This window comes from Chaetomium fimeti (genome assembly GCF_033439085.1).
Source record: "Chaetomium fimeti strain CBS 168.71 chromosome Unknown B0H64scaffold_4, whole genome shotgun sequence".
Classification (NCBI taxonomy): domain Eukaryota; kingdom Fungi; phylum Ascomycota; class Sordariomycetes; order Sordariales; family Chaetomiaceae; genus Chaetomium; species Chaetomium fimeti.
Genome location: NW_026944332.1, coordinates 3087634 through 3103852, shown reverse-complemented (window position 1 = coordinate 3103852; position 16219 = coordinate 3087634). Strand labels below are relative to the sequence as shown.

The 16219-nt window shown below is 60.8% G+C and overlaps 7 protein-coding genes across 7 annotated transcripts; 3 read left to right on the top strand and 4 right to left on the bottom strand.

Annotated features, from left to right (window-relative positions):
• The first annotated feature begins 55 nt into the window (after positions 1–55).
• On the top strand, positions 56–1253 carry B0H64DRAFT_360261 (ubiquinol-cytochrome C chaperone-domain-containing protein). The gene is made up of 2 exons (XM_062801698.1): positions 56–594; positions 654–1253. Exons 1-2 carry the CDS (start codon positions 156–158, stop codon positions 1169–1171), a joined length of 957 nt encoding a protein of 318 aa, XP_062659597.1. The 5' UTR covers positions 56–155; the 3' UTR covers positions 1172–1253.
• Positions 1254–2252, bottom strand: B0H64DRAFT_424623 (dihydrofolate reductase-like domain-containing protein). The gene is made up of 3 exons (XM_062805654.1): positions 2015–2252; positions 1724–1903; positions 1254–1570 (listed from the first exon to the last, which is right to left on the bottom strand). The coding sequence occupies exons 1-3, from the start codon at positions 2153–2155 to the stop codon at positions 1271–1273; spliced, it is 621 nt and encodes a 206-aa protein (XP_062659596.1). The 5' UTR covers positions 2156–2252; the 3' UTR covers positions 1254–1270.
• A 180-nt stretch (positions 2253–2432) lies between these two features.
• Positions 2433–6504, bottom strand: B0H64DRAFT_360257 (uncharacterized protein). The gene is made up of 4 exons (XM_062801697.1): positions 6335–6504; positions 6149–6269; positions 3235–6077; positions 2433–3174 (listed from the first exon to the last, which is right to left on the bottom strand). Exons 1-4 carry the CDS (start codon positions 6335–6337, stop codon positions 2482–2484), a joined length of 3660 nt encoding a protein of 1219 aa, XP_062659595.1. The 5' UTR covers positions 6338–6504; the 3' UTR covers positions 2433–2481.
• A 442-nt stretch (positions 6505–6946) lies between these two features.
• Positions 6947–9663, top strand: B0H64DRAFT_461001 (rRNA processing/ribosome biogenesis-domain-containing protein; the record flags this gene model as incomplete). Its single annotated transcript, XM_062807485.1, has 3 exons — positions 6947–7285; positions 7340–8002; positions 8073–9663. 3 exons carry the CDS (start codon positions 6947–6949, stop codon positions 9357–9359), a joined length of 2289 nt encoding a protein of 762 aa, XP_062659594.1. The 3' UTR covers positions 9360–9663.
• B0H64DRAFT_460999 (uncharacterized protein) lies at positions 9664–11103 on the bottom strand. Its single transcript, XM_062807484.1, has one exon. The coding sequence runs from the start codon at positions 10893–10895 to the stop codon at positions 9903–9905; it is 993 nt and encodes a 330-aa protein (XP_062659593.1). The 5' UTR covers positions 10896–11103; the 3' UTR covers positions 9664–9902.
• Positions 11104–12477: 1374 nt separating this feature from the next.
• B0H64DRAFT_162997 (concanavalin A-like lectin/glucanase domain-containing protein) lies at positions 12478–13992 on the top strand. The gene has a single exon (XM_062798628.1). The coding sequence runs from the start codon at positions 12599–12601 to the stop codon at positions 13781–13783; it is 1185 nt and encodes a 394-aa protein (XP_062659592.1). The 5' UTR covers positions 12478–12598; the 3' UTR covers positions 13784–13992.
• On the bottom strand, positions 13993–15930 carry B0H64DRAFT_162996 (uncharacterized protein). The gene is made up of 2 exons (XM_062798627.1): positions 14656–15930; positions 13993–14533 (listed from the first exon to the last, which is right to left on the bottom strand). Exons 1-2 carry the CDS (start codon positions 15707–15709, stop codon positions 14202–14204), a joined length of 1386 nt encoding a protein of 461 aa, XP_062659591.1. The 5' UTR covers positions 15710–15930; the 3' UTR covers positions 13993–14201.
• Positions 15931–16219: the final 289 nt, after the last annotated feature.

Below are 16219 nucleotides of genomic sequence, written 5' to 3'. Positions count from 1 at the left end.
GGTTCTGATCCCAAGAGAGCACAACACAACCCTAACCCCTATCGTTGATCACCAGAAACGACGTTTTTTGGGTCGAAAGCCGAGAGGAGTGAATCGCGACAAGCTTCGACGCCAACACCGTTCCCCAGTCTACAGCTCCCACCCGCAGTTTCACAATGGCTTGCCGCAGTTGCAGCACAAGCCTCGGCCGGTTGCCCAAGAGGATAGCAGCACCCCTCCGCCAGAATTTCCTCGACGTCACCCCACTACCAGCATCATCACGATGCGCCTTCTCAACCACTTCCTCGGCTGCGACCCTACCGTTCGCGACAATACCTGCGAACCCACCCAGCCGAATAGCCCGCCGAGCCCTCCACACAACGTCACCACAGCAAAAGTTCAACTTGAAGGAAATGCTGTTCGACCGCGTCCGCGAAAGCCTGTCAACGGGGAATAACACCTACTATATCTACAGGGTGACCGAGGACCTTTACAAGGCTTGCGCCGCCCAGGCCGACTACACCATCGAGGCCGCAGACCGCAAGGCGGGGACGCTACAAACCACAGAAGATGGCGAGGAAATCGGCACGAGCAAGACCGAGACGTGGCATAAAGGTATGCCCCTCTTCCTCCCCATCACTAGACTTACAACGGACTAACTTGCCTCCCTGTAGAACTCGGCCTCCTCCCGACCTTTAGTACCTGGGCCCACGTCTCCATGCTGCACATGTACCTGCTCGTTGTCCGCTTCCGCTGCCTCGAACCAGCAGCCCAGCAGGCCTGGCAGTCCCAATTGGTCAACCACTTCTTCCACCAGGCCGAGGCCAAGATGGAGGACGTGCACGACTTGTCCTCGCGCATGATCCGCCAGACCTACCTCAAGGATCTGTTCGTCCAGTGGCGCGGCTTGATCTTGGCCTACGACGAGGGCATCGTCAAGGGGGACGCCGTGCTCGCCTCGGCTGTGTGGCGGAACCTGTTCAAGGCGCGGGAAGACGTGGATGTGCGGGCGCTGGCCGCCGTGGTCGCCTGGATGCGGTCCGGGTTGAGGGAACTGGGGGAGCTGGCGGACGAGGATCTAGCCTCAGCGATAAAGGTGCTTCCGGGGCTGAAGGTGCAGTCGGCGATGGTCGATGTGCCGACGGCGTCGATGAGGACGGCGTTCGGGCAAGCGGGGATTATCTCGTCGTGAGAGGACATGTGCATACATGTATAACACTGTAAAAAACAAAACCACAACCTGTAACGCATAACAATATACATCACCCCAACAACCGGATTAACACCCGTTTTAATCTACCCTCTCCCACATCTCAAACTCATACTCCGTGCCCGCCTCCTCCTGCACGCCCCGCGGCACCTCCTCGCCCACCCACGCATCCATCTCGGCCTGCCCTCTCCGCCGCCACCCCTTCTCGGCCACCCCGCTATCGGGCAAGCACAGCGGGAAGAAGGTGTCGCACTCGAACGCAGTCCGCACCCGCGTCAGCAACACCCGCCTCGCCTCGCGCATCTCCAGCGCCGCGCCGTAGATCTGCGCCCCGCCAATGACAAACACCCTGCCCGACGCTGCCGGCGCAGAAGCAGCGCCCTGAATACCTCCAGCACCAGCAGCATCCCCAGCATCCCCAACTTCACCACCCCCAACCGCACCCCCCGCATCCTCAACACCCTCAACCCCCCCAGAATTCCCCTCAGAAGAAACCCCAGCAAGGCCAGTAAAAGAAGAAGCCGCCACAGAAACAGAAGCCAGCGCCTCCTCCAAACTCCTCGCCACCACCACCCCCTCGGCCGGCGGCGGGCTCGACGGCAGCGAGCGCGACACCACCACGTTGCGGCGGCCCGGCAGCGGGCGGAAGCGGGGCGGGATGCTCTCCCACGTGCGCCGGCCCATCACCACGGCGTTTTGGAGTTGTGTTTGAGGCTGCGCCGTTCCCTGTGATGTCCACTGTGGTGGTGCTGATGTTGGGGCTGGGGTTGGGGTGGCTGTTGATGGGGGGTTGGGAGTGGTGGTGGAACTGGGGGAGGACGGCACGCGCTTGGTGACGCGCGCAAAGTAGGCCATTTCTCGGCGGAGGTTGGTCCAGGGGAGGGCGCCGTTGCGGCCGATGCCCATTTGTTGCGTGGCCGCCACGATGAGGGTGAGTTCGGGGTGGGTGGCTGTTGTTGCTGCCATGGTGGGTGGTTTTGTAAAACTTTACGTTGGTTTGGTTTGGTGGATTGTGTTTAGGATGTTGTGGTTGTGAGAGTCAGGGTTGTAAGGTTGAGAGTTGAGACCTAAGAGAGGTGCAAAGTGAAAGAGGTGGGGCATCAAATCGGCATTTTGTATATCCCATTGGCCGCCTCAAGGTGAGAGACAGGAATGCCCCTGAGACAACACAAACACCGCACCGTAAACCCAACTCGATCATTACAAGTCTATATTGCCCAAACTCTATCATTACTATACCCCCCTCCGCACCCTCACAACCACCACCACCCCCACACACCAAGTCCACCACACTACAGCACATACCCACCCCCCACCACCTCCCACTCCCTCACCCCACGCCCATCCTCCAGCTCGACACACCACCACAGCGCACTCCGCGCCTTGTCCGCCTGGCCGCTCTCCTCGTACGCGCGCGCCAGCGCGAACCACGCCTCGGAGCAGTTCCACCCGCTGCCCAGCTTGGTCAGGCCCGCGAGCAGGCCGTAGGCGCGGTCGCGCGCCGCCAGCCGGTCGTTCAGCGGTAGGGAGGTGGCCTTGTGCGGCGGCGGCAGCGGCGCGCCGAGGAGGGATGATGATGTCGTTGTTGTTGTTGTTGTTGTTGTCGCGGGTGTAGGGGAGAGCGGGCGTCCGTTGACGAGGACCGCGGCGGCGGCGGCTGGTTGGGGGTTTGGTTTGGGCCGCGTTGGTCCGAGGCCGAGGGGCGCGGATGGCAATGTGGGGGTGGTCTCCTTGCTGTTGTGCGCTGGGAGGGAGGGGGTTGGGTCGGGTGCGGAGGTGAAAATGCTATCCTCTCCGAGAGAGAGCTTGTTGAGGTCCAGCCCCGGCACCGCTGGCGGTGGGAGCAGGGTTTCTGTGTAGATATCCAAGAGGATGTTGGACAGCCCGACAATGGCGCCCGGGTGGTCGGGGAAGTGCGTCAGCGCCGTCTCAAAGTCGGCGCGCGCCTGGTATGGCCGCTCGCGCGCAAGGGAGAGGTTTCCTTTCTGTGCGTAGTCAGTCAGCGTCGGCCCTTCCACACCATATTCATATTGCAGTGCTCTTACCTCGGCCCAAACATCCGCGAGAACCTCCTCGGCACTCTTCTCCATCCCCCAGCCAACCTGCCGCACCAACAGCGCCTCCGAAGTCTCGTTCACCACGTCCGCCTCGAGGCTCTGCGCAACTCCCTGCGCCTCAGCAGCCGCTTTGCTTGCGTCATCGAGGAGCCCGGCCCGGCGATAGAAGCCCGCAATCACCAGCCACACCTTCACCAGGATCGCCTTCCTCCGCCGCCGGTTATGGTCGGGCGAGAATTGGACAAACGGGAGCAAGGGCGAGAACGCCGGAGCCACCTGCCCAGCCGCCACCTCTGTCCTCGAGCGGGATGATGACCTGCCGGATGTTTCCCTCGGGGGCTCGACCGTTTGCTTGGGGGGGAAGTAATTTGGCAGGCCCCGCTCGTCGAAGGCGGCAAAATATTTGTCGCCGTCGATAGGGGGCACCGGCGGCCCACCTGTGCTGAGCGCGCGACGCCGACTGCCGCTCCGGTCGCGTTTGCGCAGACTATTGCGGGTCCGCTTGATGTCATCCGACTTGGCCGACTTGGTCGACCTGCGGCTCGAGTATGGATCAGCTGCGTCGTTAGATGATTGGACCGTGGTTGCGATGCTTTGGGTTGTCTGTGTGGTCTGCGGTCGGGAGGGTATCGTCGCCAGTTTCTCGTTGTTGTTCACGACGCTCTGCCTCGGATGGGTCTTTTCCGACCTGCTACCGAAGACGCTTCCCCTGAAGCTGCGTAGCGTGGCAGCTGTCTTTGGCGGCTCGGCTTTGGAAAGCTCGACCTTCTGTTCCAAATCGCCAAACAGCCGCGGGAATAGAGTGAGCAGCTCCGTGCTAGCATTGACAGCGACGGCAGGGCCTTCAATCACCTCGAGGATGGCGAGCTGCGTCATCTTGATCTGCAGAATGCTCTCCTTCTCGTAGTCGTCCATCTCATCCACGATCCCATCTCCCGACTTGTCTTTGAACCCGGCCTCTTTCAGGTGCTCGCTCCGGACGCCACTGTCCAGATGTCTACTCCCAAACAGTACGTTCGGATCCTTGAACTGTTCGATAGCGCCCTCGCAAGCCCTGGCGGCCATGACATACTCCTGTCGAGCACTGAGCATGAGTGCCAGAAGATGCCAGAGGGGAATAAGCGACCGTTCCCGCCAATATGGCCCCAGGCGCAGCTCCTGGCTTGTGCTAAGGGACTTTTCGGTAAGAAGCGCCGTCTTGACCAGCTCAATGGACGCCGACAGCTTGCGCTGCTCGGCGAACAACACTCCCAGGGCAAACACACCCCGCGCGTCGACAGCTTGGCCGAAGCGGGGCGACAGTGACCTTCCGAGGCATTGAATCGCCTTCTCCTGGATCGTGGTGCGAACCTCAGAGTCGTACGTCATGCGCGCCCACTCGGCCTGAGCCAACCCGACCGACTGCCACGCCACGGCCAGAATGTTCGGCGGCACCTCGTCGTCTGGATCGGTGGTGTCCGAATCACGGCCCTCCTCTTCTTCAACAATATCCTCGAGCTCCTCCGCCAGTTTGTGTGCCTTTTCGGCCGCCTCCCTGCTGCCAAACCGGCACAGAGCTGCGATGCCAGTCGAGATGGTCTCCAACACGGTCGCGTTGTCGTCCAGGGCAGGCTCGCGGTGGCCCGTCTTTTGCACGCGCGCCTTGCCCTTCTTAACCAGCTCAAGCCACGAGTCAAACGCCATGAAAGCCAGGTCAAACTCGGCCACGGCGAGGTGGACGGTGAACAGGTGCCTCAAGATCGCCGTCGAGTGGTACGTCTTCGCCGCGGCGCCATACAGGCTCTCCAGCGTGTTCCGACACAGCGCTTCCCTCCCCCCAGCACCCAACTCATGCTCCTTCCACCCCCTCCCGTTCAAGATCTCCCAGTTCCGCATCATCCGCCGCACAAACTCCTCCACCTCCAACCGCTCCTCGTCCGCCTTGGGGAACCGCGTCTCGCCGAACAACAGCCCCTGATAAGCCGCCTCGACCTGCTTCAGCTCCGCCCGCAGCCGACTCCTTGCCGAATTCTCCCCACCGCTCACCACAACCGAATACCCCGTCGGGAACGGCAAATCCCCCTGCAGCACCTCCGACACCGCAAAATAATACTCCCCCCACACCTGACGCCGCGGCACCGACCCACGGAACCCATAACCCCCCGGAACAGGCCCGCCCTTCCCCACGGCGGACCAATACCGCGCCCACGTCCGAAAACAGCCCAACGAGTCCGGCCCGCGCAGCGAGCGCACGCCGTCGCGCAGCGCCTGGGCGGCGAGCATGCAGTACTCGGTCAGGAACAGCTCGGCCCAGTAGCGGGTCTGCTGGCGGGCGTCGGCGGGCCCCGCCGCCCACACGGCGGCCAGCGCGGGCAGCGCGGCCTCGAAGGCGTCGAGGGCGCCCTCGCGCTGCCCGTCCCGCGCCAGGCAGTTTGCTCGTAGGTAGGCGGCTTTGAGGCCGCAGACTTTGGTCCATTCTGATAGGCCGCTGCCGCCGCCGGGCAGGCCGTCTTCGTTGGCGGTGTTGTTGTTGTCGCCGCCTTCTTCCGCCGAGGGTTCGTGGTCGAGGAGTGTGCGTGGGAGGCGGGCGAGTGCGGCTGGGTACTCGCGCAGCACCCAGAGCAGCCAGCCCGCGCAGACGCGCGCTTGGAAGCGGTCTTCGGGGCGGTGGGACTCGGCGTCGATTGCGGTGAGGAGGGTGGGGAGGTGGTTGGCTGCTTCGAGGCCGGCCGGGGTGGTGGCCCCTGTGGACGAGTGGGCGGTGCTGTCGGCGGAGGTGGCTCGGTCGGAAGGTGTCGGTTTGGGGTTCGCTTTGGCGATGGCGTGTTCGATTTCGGCGGTCAGGGTGAGGCCTAGACAAGGGGAGGGGCCGGTCAGGTTGGAATTGGGGGAGAGTGGGGGTGAATTGGGCAAAGCGGCGTACAGGACCGGTCCGGGGCGTGCTTCCGCACCTTGCGGATTAACTCGGGCACGGCATCCCAATTCTCATCGCAGCGGGCGTCGTCGAGCTGTTGGAGGTAACGGGCGGCCTTTACTGGGTCGGGCTAGATGGATGGGTCGGGTCCGTCAGCGGCGGGTCCTTGAAGATACCAAGGGTGGGATGAATTACCATGTTGCCTTGTTGGAAAGCCAACTCGCACTACGGTGACTTTATTCTACAAGGCATGCGGACGGAGAGTGTTCTTGCGAGTGCCGTAGCTGTATGGACGTCGAGCAAACGTTGCTGGAACCTCGAGGCGGTGGGTGTTCGTCAGGGGGTGATTACGGCGGGTTGATGATGGACAGGCACTAATACCAGGAGCAGATAAAAAGCTTATGGGGCTTGAGATCTTGGGCAACCCCCTGCAACGCGTGGCCCCCACTCGGCACATGCAACGGCCAACAGCGGATCGGGATTGGCCAGCCCACTTCTTACAGGGGTAAGTGAAGCTTCAACGACACGAAAATCTCAAGCGGAAGACTACGCAGTATTTCATGTTTGAAGGTGTTGTGGAAGGGATTGCTTTTGCGAGTATGACTCTTTTGTGGCATATCTCCAATCCAATCTTCGGTATTTTCGGTCATCCTAGTACCGCACGTCGGTGTTCATATTCCCGAGCCAAGGTTGAACTCATGGTCTATCGATAATCTCAAATTTCAAACGATAAGCCGTCGATTTCTTCAACACTCACTTTTCGTCTTTCCTCAAATCCCCAGACCGGACAGACCAACATACCTCGACATGGCTGCGCCGCCCGATTTGAAAGTGCTCTGCCGTAGGTTGGCATCAACGCCCGTTGATGACCTCCCGCGCCTCTGTCCGCTGCTCGTCAACCATGTGCTTCGCTGCGGCGGACCATTGTCTGCGCCACAGGATGCGAATAAGGCCAAGGACAAGTCGTCAGAGACGCCAATGCTAGTGCATAAGCTCAGGACACACATCACAACCCTCCTGAATGGAAAGAGTCCCGCGGGCCGGTTCGCTGCTGTGTGTCTAATTAAGGCTGTCATCGACGTGGGGGGATGGGAGAGCTTGCGGGCATCGGACCCTTGGCTTAGGGGCCTGATCGGAGTGCTGCAGGTGTGTGAAACTAGAGCTTAAGTCTGAGAACGATAAAAGACTGACAATTCCCAGAAATCCGACCCCCTAGCCTCCAAAGAGCTATGCATCGTCACTTTGACTAAGATCTACGTGCTGCTCCAGGGATACCAGACCCTGATTAGGGAAATGGTCACTCCGACACTCCCGAGCTACGTGACGGCCTGCCTCCAGCTCATCAAGGCCCCCGCCTCGGGCAAACCCCCAAAGGTGCCGACCTCCTTCATCGACACTGTCGCCTGCTCTCTGTCCAAGCTTGTGGTGCTCTACCCGACCACCTTGCGGCCGTCCGCCCCCCAAATGAAGACCGCTCTCCGGACCTACATCGCCCCGACTTCGTCTGATGATGTTGTTGTACCTCGGAGCTTGAGGGAGAGCTCTCGTCGGCTGTTTATCTTGTTGTCATATACTGCGCCCAAAAATGGCAGCAGCGAAGAATGGGCGGCGGGTATTCGGTCAACCATCGTCGACTCCCATGGCACAGTTGACCAGATCTTCCGTGCTGTGGTCGAATCTTGGGAGTCGGCTACCGGGTATAGGAACCAGGCCGTTCGCTCCGGCCCTGAACCCTCGGGAGGGAGTGATACAGGCGAGGAACTTCCATCATGGATTGGTGTGCAGGCTGGCGCCGAGAGACTAATCGGTCAACTCGAGTTCCTCGCCGAGTACTTCAACAACCCCACCAAGGCCCCCATCACCGTCCCGCTCGGGGAACTTCTTGATCTCGCCGCGAGGATAACACTCGTGACGCCCCCCCTCCGGCTCCGAGGACTCTGTCGAGACCAACCCCGCCATCGGCAGGGACGAGAAGGCCGAGCTGTGGAGCGTCCTGCCCGATATCCACATCGCCGTCTTGCGCTTACACCACGCCCTCATCCGCCGTCTGCGCGAAAACGCCGTCCCCCTCGCCACCGACATTCTCGACCAAATGGTCCGCGTCTCCACCGCGAGCCGGCACATCCCCGCCATGCGCGAGACCGCCTACACGCTTACCAGCCAACTCCTCCTCCTCTCGGGCCTGACCCTCCCCAAACTCACCGTCGACTCTATCACGCCACTAATCCAATCCGCCTGCCACGACATCCTCCTCTCAACAGGCCACCTCGACCCCACCCCCCCTACTACTACTACTACCAACACCACCACCACAAAACAACCCCAACAAAAACCCAACCCCAACTCCACCACCTCCACCCTCACCAACGCCGACGCCTACCTCACCACCCCCCCATCCACCACCTCCCAAACCCAGCACCAACCCCCGCACCTCACCGCAAGCACCACCCTCCTCCCACACCTCCTCTCCCACCTCCCGCAATCCGCCCTCGCCCCCGACATCCGCGGGCTCCTCGACCGCACGGCCATCCTCTCGCACAGCCGCGACGCCATGCTGGCCAGCTGCCTGCACCCGTACCGCGACAGCCGCGGGCGGTATTATGCGAGCATCCTGCCGTTTTTGGTGAGGCGGTTTCCGGGGGATCAGGCGGTGGAGGTGGTGAGGAGTAATTTGGTTAGGGGTGGTGGTGGTGGTGGGAGGGGGGTGGATGGGGGGGTGGGGGAGTGGGATCGGGATGTGCATGGGGGGTTGGCTGGGGATGGGGAGATCGGAGTGGAAGGGAAGGAGGAGGAGGAGGAGGAGGAGGTTGGGGGTGGTGTGGGGGAGGGGGAGGAAGGGAGTAAAACGGAGAAGGCGACGGGGAAGGTGGCGGGCGGTTGGGGGGTGGATGCTATGGACGTTGATGAGAACGCGTCGGGTTCGGCGGTGGCGGAGAGTGTCAACCCCTTTGCGGTGGTCACTAGCACTGCGGAAAAGACACAGGCGGTGCCGGTGCGACCGGCGTCACCGCTAAAGCGCAAGAGCGAGCTGTTTGAGGTCGAGGTGGGCAAGCCGCCGAAGCGGGTTGACACGGGGAAGGCGGCAGCCGCGCAGGTGGCTGTTATGCCCAAGGCTAAGCCGGTCGATGAGAAAGAGGAAAGCGGAGATGAGAGTGATAGTGAGGGGAGCGTTCAGATTGATATGACGCTGGACGATGACGAGGAAGAAGAAGAGGAGTGAGGGATGGGGTTAGACTTGGGCATTGTGCAGTCGGGTATATATCTGAGCAATTCTTGCTGTTCGTATGTAGTTTACAAATTTGAGGCAGCCTCCAAAATGGTTGCCTGTCTATCCCCGATATCATGATCTCTTCTCGAGACTGACTTGCTCCGAGGCGTTGCATGTCCATCTGCCGCCATCTTAAACCATCACGCCAAACTCTCCAACGCCTATACCACTGCCGTAGCCGTCGCCATTGCCGTTGCCTGTCTGCTCATTGCGCCCAGCCCAGCCATGTCCGTGAAAATGCCTACAAGAAGGAAAACTAGGTATCGAACAGACCCTTCCCTCCGAGCTGGTACCCAAGGTAAATCTTTATCCCGTCGCACCGCTCCGTGGGCAGAATCGGCCTCAGCTGGCCGCACCAGCCTGTTGTAACACACCAAAAGAAACGCAGCGCAAATCCGCAGCCAGCAACAGCGCGACGAAATCAAAAACAATTACCCCGTCTTGAAAAAAAAAAAAGAAGAAGAAAAAAAAGAAACAAAAACCCAAACCCAAAAATCAATCCCTCAACCAAGCCCTTCTCTTCTCCTCCTTCTTCGCCCTCCTCTTCTCCTTAAACGCCTTCAACTCCGAACGACTAGGCTTGATCCCCGAGCGCTCGGCCTTGAGGCTGCGGCCGTCGTGCATGTTGGCGGCGGCGTCGACGTCGAAGAAGGCGCGCATCTGCCGCCGGCTCTTGGCCTCGTCCGAGTGCCGCTCCGCCCCCTGCTCCGCCGTCTGCCACTGGCCCGTGTGCCGGTTGAACAAGGCCGCCGACGCGTACTCGTCCGCGGCGCCGCCGCCAGCGCCGGTTGGATCGGCGGGGTTGCTGCCGCCCGCGCCCGCGCCCGCGCCCGCGCCCGCCGCGCCGTGGAGGTTCTGTGCGTACCACGCGTTCTCGTCGTAGTCGCCGTGTATGGCCGGGTTGTAGCCGCCCGCGACCGAGGTCGGGTTGCTGAGGGCCGTGCTGCCGTCGGCGGGTGGTGGCGCCGGGCCGGGGTCGGCTGGGGCTGTGGTTGGGGGGTTCGCAGTGGAGGTGCTGGCGACTGGTACCCGTGGATTCTCTTTTTGCCACGCGCCGGTGAAGCGGCTGTAGAACCAGTAGGACTGGTCGTTGGGGTTCCAGTGGAACTCCCATCCGTCGTCTTCGGGCTCGGGTATCGGTTCCGCAGGGAGGGGTGGTGCAGTAGGATCGGAAGGCAGAGGTTCGTTTGGGAGTGGGGGCCCGGTGCTGTCGTGGCCGGGGAGAGGTTCGTTCGGAAGTGGTGGTTGTGACTTTTCAGTGATTTTCGGGTCGCGTTGCTCGTCGGCCTCGGATCCGGAGTACTCGCCTTCGGAATGGGAATCTGAAGGGGACGGGGAGCCTTGCGGTTCGGCAGGGGATTCTGACTCCTCCTGTTGCCCGGCTGTCTCTGGCGATTGCTCTGGCGATTGGGCAGGGCTTTCATTTGGCTTCTCGGTCTGTGCCTCGGGTGGAAGACCCGAAGCTTCGGCTACAGCAGAGGATGCCATGGTGAAGCTATCCCACACACACGGGTTGGAGGGGAAGTGAAAGTAGTCTGAAATGGGATTTTCAGATTGTCACGGGTCGCATGCCGACAGTGCCCGGTGCTGTGAGCAACAGATGGAAGAATTGATAACCGAATCGTTCATAGAGTGCCAAAATTCGGCGTTGTTCTGCACACGCTTGGACTCTGACCTAGGTGGAGATGCTGTGAAGTTGGAAAAGGGAATGCACGTAGCCGAGATGCAAAGAAGTGGCGGTTTTGAGAGGATGGAAGGTCATATGCCGACGTTAACCAGGGTTATGTGATAATCGGGTCACCAGCGCCTCGCTATCGTGTTCTTGCATGCCAAGCACAGAATGGTTCGAACAGCCTGTCGGGCCGCTGCCGAATGCCAGGCACTGCCGTTCTGATCGTCAAAATCCCCGAAGCTTAAACCGTTCCTCCTTCCTCTTTCACTGCGTTAGGCCATTCCCATTTCCCTTTTTTTTTTATGATCAACCAACTAGCCCTTATTCGGAGAAGCAAAAGTTATCACCAGGCTTTTCTTTTCAGACGTAGTATTTACTTATCTTGAGCCGCCTGTCACCTGCAGCAACCCGATCGGCTCGGCGAGACTCCGAGTTGCAGTGTCATTGCTGTGGAGGTACTGTGGCATCGTGGCATCGTGTCTTTCCTGGTCTGACGGAATAACCCTTCGACCTGACATCCGGCATCTTCGGTCTGCCGCGGATTTACACGTCATACGCAATCGATGGCAAGTGCCCAACTGTCCATCCTGAGCACAAACAGGAAGTCATCGACAAGAGCGCCTCCGCTTCTTATACTCGCCCCCGTTTCATCTTCAGACCTGCGTCCCCGGGACTACGACGACTGCGACGGCTGAGATAGCGCAAGCGCCCAGCGTCACATCCATACAACAAGTGTTACCCTGGATTTGGGGTTTATCGTAGGATCGGCGAGAGCCTCCATCAATATCTTGCCGAGCGAGCTCTCTATTTCGTCCATTTTTAGGCCGTCCAGCCGACCTCTCTTTAGCCGGATATATCGTTGGCCGCCAACCTGCTGCAGAGTACGCACACCTTGTATGGTAAAATGCTGATCCTAGCACGCCGGCCGTTCTTCATGGCCTGCTGTACTCGCATGTGGACCGACACCGATTCGCTGGGATGAGCAACCAGGTCCGGCCCGTCTGGTGTCAGTCGCCCTGATGTGCCGCTCCCACGCCCGGTCTGGATCGCCGGCGTGCCCCCCGAGGCATTGACCAATAGATTCGCTCGAGCCAGTGGCTGAAGACCACAACGCAGACCGTCCATGCAATGGCACATTCCACAATACCTACAGCCTCTTCTGGAAAAGTCCGCGCAGCTTGGTCGAGGCCAGGCCCCTATGCAGGAGCGGTTGCCTGAACCGGGCTTACTTAGAGTGGTCAAGCTTTCGTTCCCACAGTGGATATCGAGTCCATCCATCCTAACGGCTCGGGCTTTCTCCGTTTGTATATGATTCCATCCATCCCAGAGCGGGATACCCCCCTTCGTCTTTCCCAGCTTCCATGTGCTCTTCCCGCATGCCGTCTCCCGTCCCGCGTCAGTGACAGCTTCGCACGTGTTCCCCTGTTGAGGACCCCGGGCCTACTTGGACTTGATAGCTCCCGTTTATATTTATCTCCCTGAGGGTACTCTCCGGGTACTTAACCCACAGCAGGTGACGATGGAGTCGATAAAACGGATACCCTCTCTGCCTGCCGCGTTATCCTCACTGGTGCTCCTCATCTCCGCCGTTGTCCCCCTGGCCACAGCAGAACCTACCCTCACTGACGACTCACAATGCGGCTGCTACCGGAATAACGACGACACAAGCACCTACTTCACGAACCACCGGTTCTTCGACTTCCGTAGTCTCGCCGACTATGCCGGCGTGCCGGCCGTTGTCCAGGACCTAGAGGGGAGCCCCGGCGCGCCCGTGACCAGCGACTACTTCAAAAGCACAGACTGGACCAGCTTCTGGTGGCTGGGCAGCTGGAACAACAGCAACAATGCGCGCGGCGACTCCACCGTGACCATGACCAACTCGCCCAACAACGTCTACATCGAGGCCAACACGGAGCCCGACCCGTCCTCGCAGACATACCTCACCATGCGCACACAGCGCCTGCGGGGCTTCCAGACGGCCGCCGAGATCGAATCCGTCTCGAGCGACTTCAAGTACCTCTCGTTGCGGATGCGGGCGCGCACGGTGGGGGCGGCGGGGGCCATCACGGGCATGTTCACGTACCGGGGCGGGGAGACGCTGGCGGACGTGCAGGAGGCGGACCTGGAGATCCGCACGGCGGACCCGCGCAACGTGATGCACTACACCAACCAGCCGGCCTACACGGACGACGGCGAGGTCATCGCCGAGGCCACGCGCAACGCCACCATGCCCGGCGGCCTCGACTGGACCGCCTGGGCCGTCCACCGCATGGACTGGACCCCGGGGCTGACCACCTGGTACGTCGACGACGAGATGACGGCCCAGATCGCCTTCCAGGCGCCCCGCGACGAGAGCAACGTCATCCTCAACGTCTGGAGCGACGGCGGCAAGTGGACCGGCAACATGACCCTGCTCGACGCCGCCTACCTGCAGGTCCAGTGGCTGGAGATCATGTACAACAACACCGACCCGGAGCACGCTACCAAGAACAGCAAAGTCAGGAGGGATGATGACGCCGCCGAGGGCAAGGGGTGCGGTGCCGTCTGTAGTGTCGACGATACGCCGGAGCTGGGGAAGCCGGTCATGCTGTGGAACAATGCCGCCGTGGGGGTCAGGGAGGCCGGGGCTGGGAGGCTCATCGCGTGGGTGCCCACGGGCGTGGTGCTGGTTATGGCGCTGCTTTCGACGGGGTTGTTGGTTTAGAGCTCGGGTCTGGCGTCTCGGCGGGGGTGGCTGGTTCCTTGATTCCCTACCTAGTCATGCGGTCCTTCTTTGGATATACACTTTTTTGGGTTGGCTTGAATATCGAGTTTGACTTTGATACCCCTGAGGGTGTTCTCAGCGCTCACGTCACTGCTGTATTATTCTTCAGTCCAATAGTAGTCTCCCTCCGCCTTCACAAACAAGCTATGTGTTCGTTCCTTGTTTGTGTGTGTTTTTGATGTCCCAACCCCTTCCCCTTCGCCCCCAAAAGCCAAGTAATACCTACCCCCCTATTCTACAATTTAGTAGATATGTTCCAACGAAGAAGAAGAATAATAACAAATAAACACACAAAAAACCCGGGTATCGTGGCATATACAGAATCCGCACCAAAACATCGCCCATCGTCTCCCACCACTCACGGCTCAAAAGTCGTCGGCACCGTCCCCCGATACGCCCACTGCAGGGGACTCAGCGTGAAGAACTCCCACTGGTGGATGGTGCCGTTGACGACGCCAAACACGCGGCGCTGCGACGTGCCGGCCACGGCCGAGAACTTGGGCTCGTCGGGCGCGCCGTCGCCCGCCAGCAGGTTCGGCGGCTCCAGCCCGCTCCAGTCCTGCCCCTCCCACCTCCGCATCTCCAGGTCCCCGTCCGGGTCCACGTTGAGGATCATCATGTTGACGAGCTCGTACGAGAAGGAGGCGATGTTGGGGCCGGAGGCGTCCGGGGCGAATCCCGTTGATGGGCCTGGAGGGTGGTGGGTTAGTGTTATTTCAGGGGTAAAGGAGGTGTATGTGTCCGCAGAGAAAGCACACCGTCGCCGACATGGCCGGGGGTGAGGGGAGGAGAGTTGGTTTGTGGTTACATACCTCTAGTCCAGTCGCCGAGGAGTTTCTCCGAGTTGAACTCCTGCAGGGTGCCGTCCTCGTCGTAGAAGAGGCTCCAGCCGACGTCGGTGATGTTGCCCCTGCGCATGACGCTCGACAGGCCGATGGCGGCGCCGGGCTCGGCCGGGCCGAACTCGATGTCCATGGGCTCCCACTCGTCGGCGCGCGAGACCGCGATCACCCCGCCCTCGCCCTGGTACGCGATCGCCAGCCACGGGTAGTTGACCTGGCAGTTGGTGCTCGTCCCGCAGTGCGGCCGCAGCGCCGCGAGCTTGGATCCCCTGGCCGCCGTGAGCAGTCGGTTGCTGCCGAGCTGGCCTTGCCGCCAGTTGGTCTTCAGGGTCGGGTCCTCGGACGAGATGATCTCGCGGATCGAGTTGTTCGTCGTGAGGAAGTACACGCGCGTCTGGAAGGTGGGGTTGGTGTAGGTGTAGGCGGCGATGGGGGAGGCGGGGATCAGGCTGAGGTTCAGGCCGGTGTCGGAGAGGATCTTGGAGATGGACATGGTCTCCCATGTCTTGTTCTGCGAGTCCCATTTCGATGTGAGCAGTTCCTCGTTCGCCGCCTGGAAGAACACGTAGAGATGGATGAACCCGTCCGTGTCCGTGTAGTTGGAGGCGGCCAGCGACGACCCCTCGAACAAGTTGCCGTTAGGGTCAGGGTTCTCGGTCGGGGGAGCAACGGGTGCCGGGTCATCGTTACTTGACGCGTTGAGACCGACGCCGAGACCAACGCCGACGCCGATGCCGACAATCAGCAAGCCGATTATCACGGCCAGTATAATAAACGTGCGCCGCCGTAACCCCAATATCAGACGCGGCGGCGGCTCTTCATTGTTGACCGCGGTAGTTGGCGATCCGTAGTAATCGTATCCTGTCGTCGTCGAGTACCCCGGCGTGAGATGCTTGTCATGTTCATAGGCGAATTGTGGGTGGTCCGGTGGGACGACTTCTGGTAGCATATCGTCCCGGTCGACGGCCTCGGGCAGGTCGGAGGGCCCGGGCCCGGGCCCATTGGCCCACCCCGGCTGTTGCATGCCGTTGTTGATGCACGAGCTGCCGGCCGCAACGGAAAGAGGGTGGTCTTACTTTTGTTACGCGCGGGTTGCCGGTCGCGAGTTTCCAAACTGCGAATTGCAAGTGATGGAATGAGGAACGACGAGAAAGGAATCGGCCATGATCCCTGGTCTGGCCTGAATACCCTTTAGCCCTGGCGATCGACGGCACAGCCTATTCCCGTCTCTTGTGGCTTCGGCCCTGAAGGGGGCCCGTCCATAACCCCCCCTGGAGGTTCTCAATGTATCATCGGGCCCTCCCAAACAGCGGGACCGCGGCACAGCAGCACGGCACGACAGGGGTTGTTGTGGGCATCCGTCGCACCGCGCGCGCTTGTTGGCTCCGCTGCGGTTTCGTTCGACAATAGAAACTGCAGCTTGACGAAGCCAGACGCCTATCCATAAGCCGCAAGGCCAACGGGCGATGCTCCCTGCGGCCGCCATTCGAAGCTTTGAGTCCGCCGAGTCTGACATGCATTCCTTGCTGACATT